The 1,416-nt window shown below is 70.8% G+C and overlaps 1 protein-coding gene across 1 annotated transcript in view; it reads right to left on the bottom strand.

Moving 5' to 3' along the window:
- Positions 1-1,416, bottom strand: part of LOC105532199 (proline-rich protein 36-like) — a gene marked incomplete at its 5' end in the record, with an annotated part of 24,536 nt that overhangs the window by 6,926 nt on the left and 16,194 nt on the right. Inside the window, 1 exon segment of the mRNA XM_011970282.1 lies at positions 491-984. Coding sequence (XP_011825672.1) covers positions 491-984 — 494 coding nt within the window.

Here is a 1,416-nt window from a genome sequence, read left to right as displayed (position 1 = left end):
GGAGCCGAGTCCAAAGAGGTGGTCGTGAGGCCGGGTCAGAGCCCTCGGACGCTGCCGGGAGCAGGAGGAGCTGGGCACGGACGGGAGGCCGAGAGGCCGCAACTGGGCCTGGAGAGGCCGGCCTGAGGAAGTTCGGGGCATGGAGAGGCCGCCAAAGACAAAGGCTGGGCCCGGAAAGGCCGTTCCCCGTGACGAATGAGCGGGGCCTAGTGAGGCCACTGGGAGGCAGGAGCGGGGCCCGGCGCAGCTGCCCAAAGGCAGGAGGAGCTCTGGCCTGGGGAGGCTGCAGTCAGGGGAGAGCTGGGCGTTGACAGTCCGCCGGGAAGCAGAGGCTGGGCCTGTGCAGGCCTTCGGGAGGCAGGAGGGTGGACCTGGCGAGGCGGACTGGAGGTCAAGTCCTGGGCCTGAGGAGGCCCCCCAGAGGCGTGAGCGGGGCTGGGCCTCAAGAGGCCAGTGGCAGGCAGGAGGAGCTGGGCCTGGAGAGGCTGACCTGAGGAAGTCTGGCAGCTGGGGAGGCCGCGGAGAGGCAGGAGCTGGGCCGGCGGAGGCCGACTGGGCGACGAGTTGGGCACGCAGGGGCCACCGAGAGGCAGGAGCTGGGCCGGCTGAGGCCGACTGGGCGACGAGTTGGGCACGCAGGGGCCGCCGGGAGCAGGAGCGAGCCCTGGAGAGGCCCACTCGAGGATAGAGTGGGCCTGCAGAGACCGCCGGCAGGAGAAGCTGTGCCTGCAGACACTGGGTGGAGGAAGAATGGGGTGTGGAGACGCCATCAGAGGGCAGGAGCCGGGCTCGAAGAGGCCACCGTGGGGACCGCCTTCAGGACGTTTGGGGCCTAAAAAGGCCGCGGAGCGGGAACTGCGCCGGATCCGAATCCAAAGAGGTTGTCGTGAGGCCGGGAATGGGCCCGCGGCCGCAGCCGGGAACAGGAGGATCTGGGCCCGGACAGGAGGCCGGGAGGCCGCAACTGGGCCTGGAGAGGCTGGCCTGGGGCCCGGCTTCAGGACGTTTGGGGCCTAAAAAGGCCGCGGAGCGGGAGCTGGGCCGGAGCCGAGTCCAAAGAGGTTGTCGTGAGGCCGGGGCTGGGCCCGCGGCCGCAGCCGGGAGCAGGAGGAGCTGGGCCGGGACGGGACGGGAGGCCGCAACTGGGCCTGGAGGGGCCAGCCTGGGGAAGTTCGCGGCCTGGAGAGGCCGCCAAAAGGCAAAGGCTGGGCCCGGAAAGGCCGTTCCCCGTGACGAATGAGCGGGTCCTAGTGAGGGCACTGGGAGGCAGGAGCAGGGTCCGGCGCGGCTGACCAAAGGCAGGAGGAACTCTGAGCTGGGGAGGCCGCAGTCAGGCGAGAGCTGGGCGTGGAGAGTCCGCCGGGATGCAGAGGCTGGGCCTGTGCAGGCCTTCGGGAGGCAGGAGGCTGGGTCTGG

This window comes from Mandrillus leucophaeus, unplaced genomic scaffold (genome assembly GCF_000951045.1).
Source record: "Mandrillus leucophaeus isolate KB7577 unplaced genomic scaffold, Mleu.le_1.0 Scaffold1202, whole genome shotgun sequence".
NCBI classification, from domain to species: Eukaryota; Metazoa; Chordata; class Mammalia; order Primates; family Cercopithecidae; genus Mandrillus; species Mandrillus leucophaeus.
Note: the sequence above shows the minus strand (reverse complement) of the source record. Positions and strands in the feature narration are given on the sequence as shown.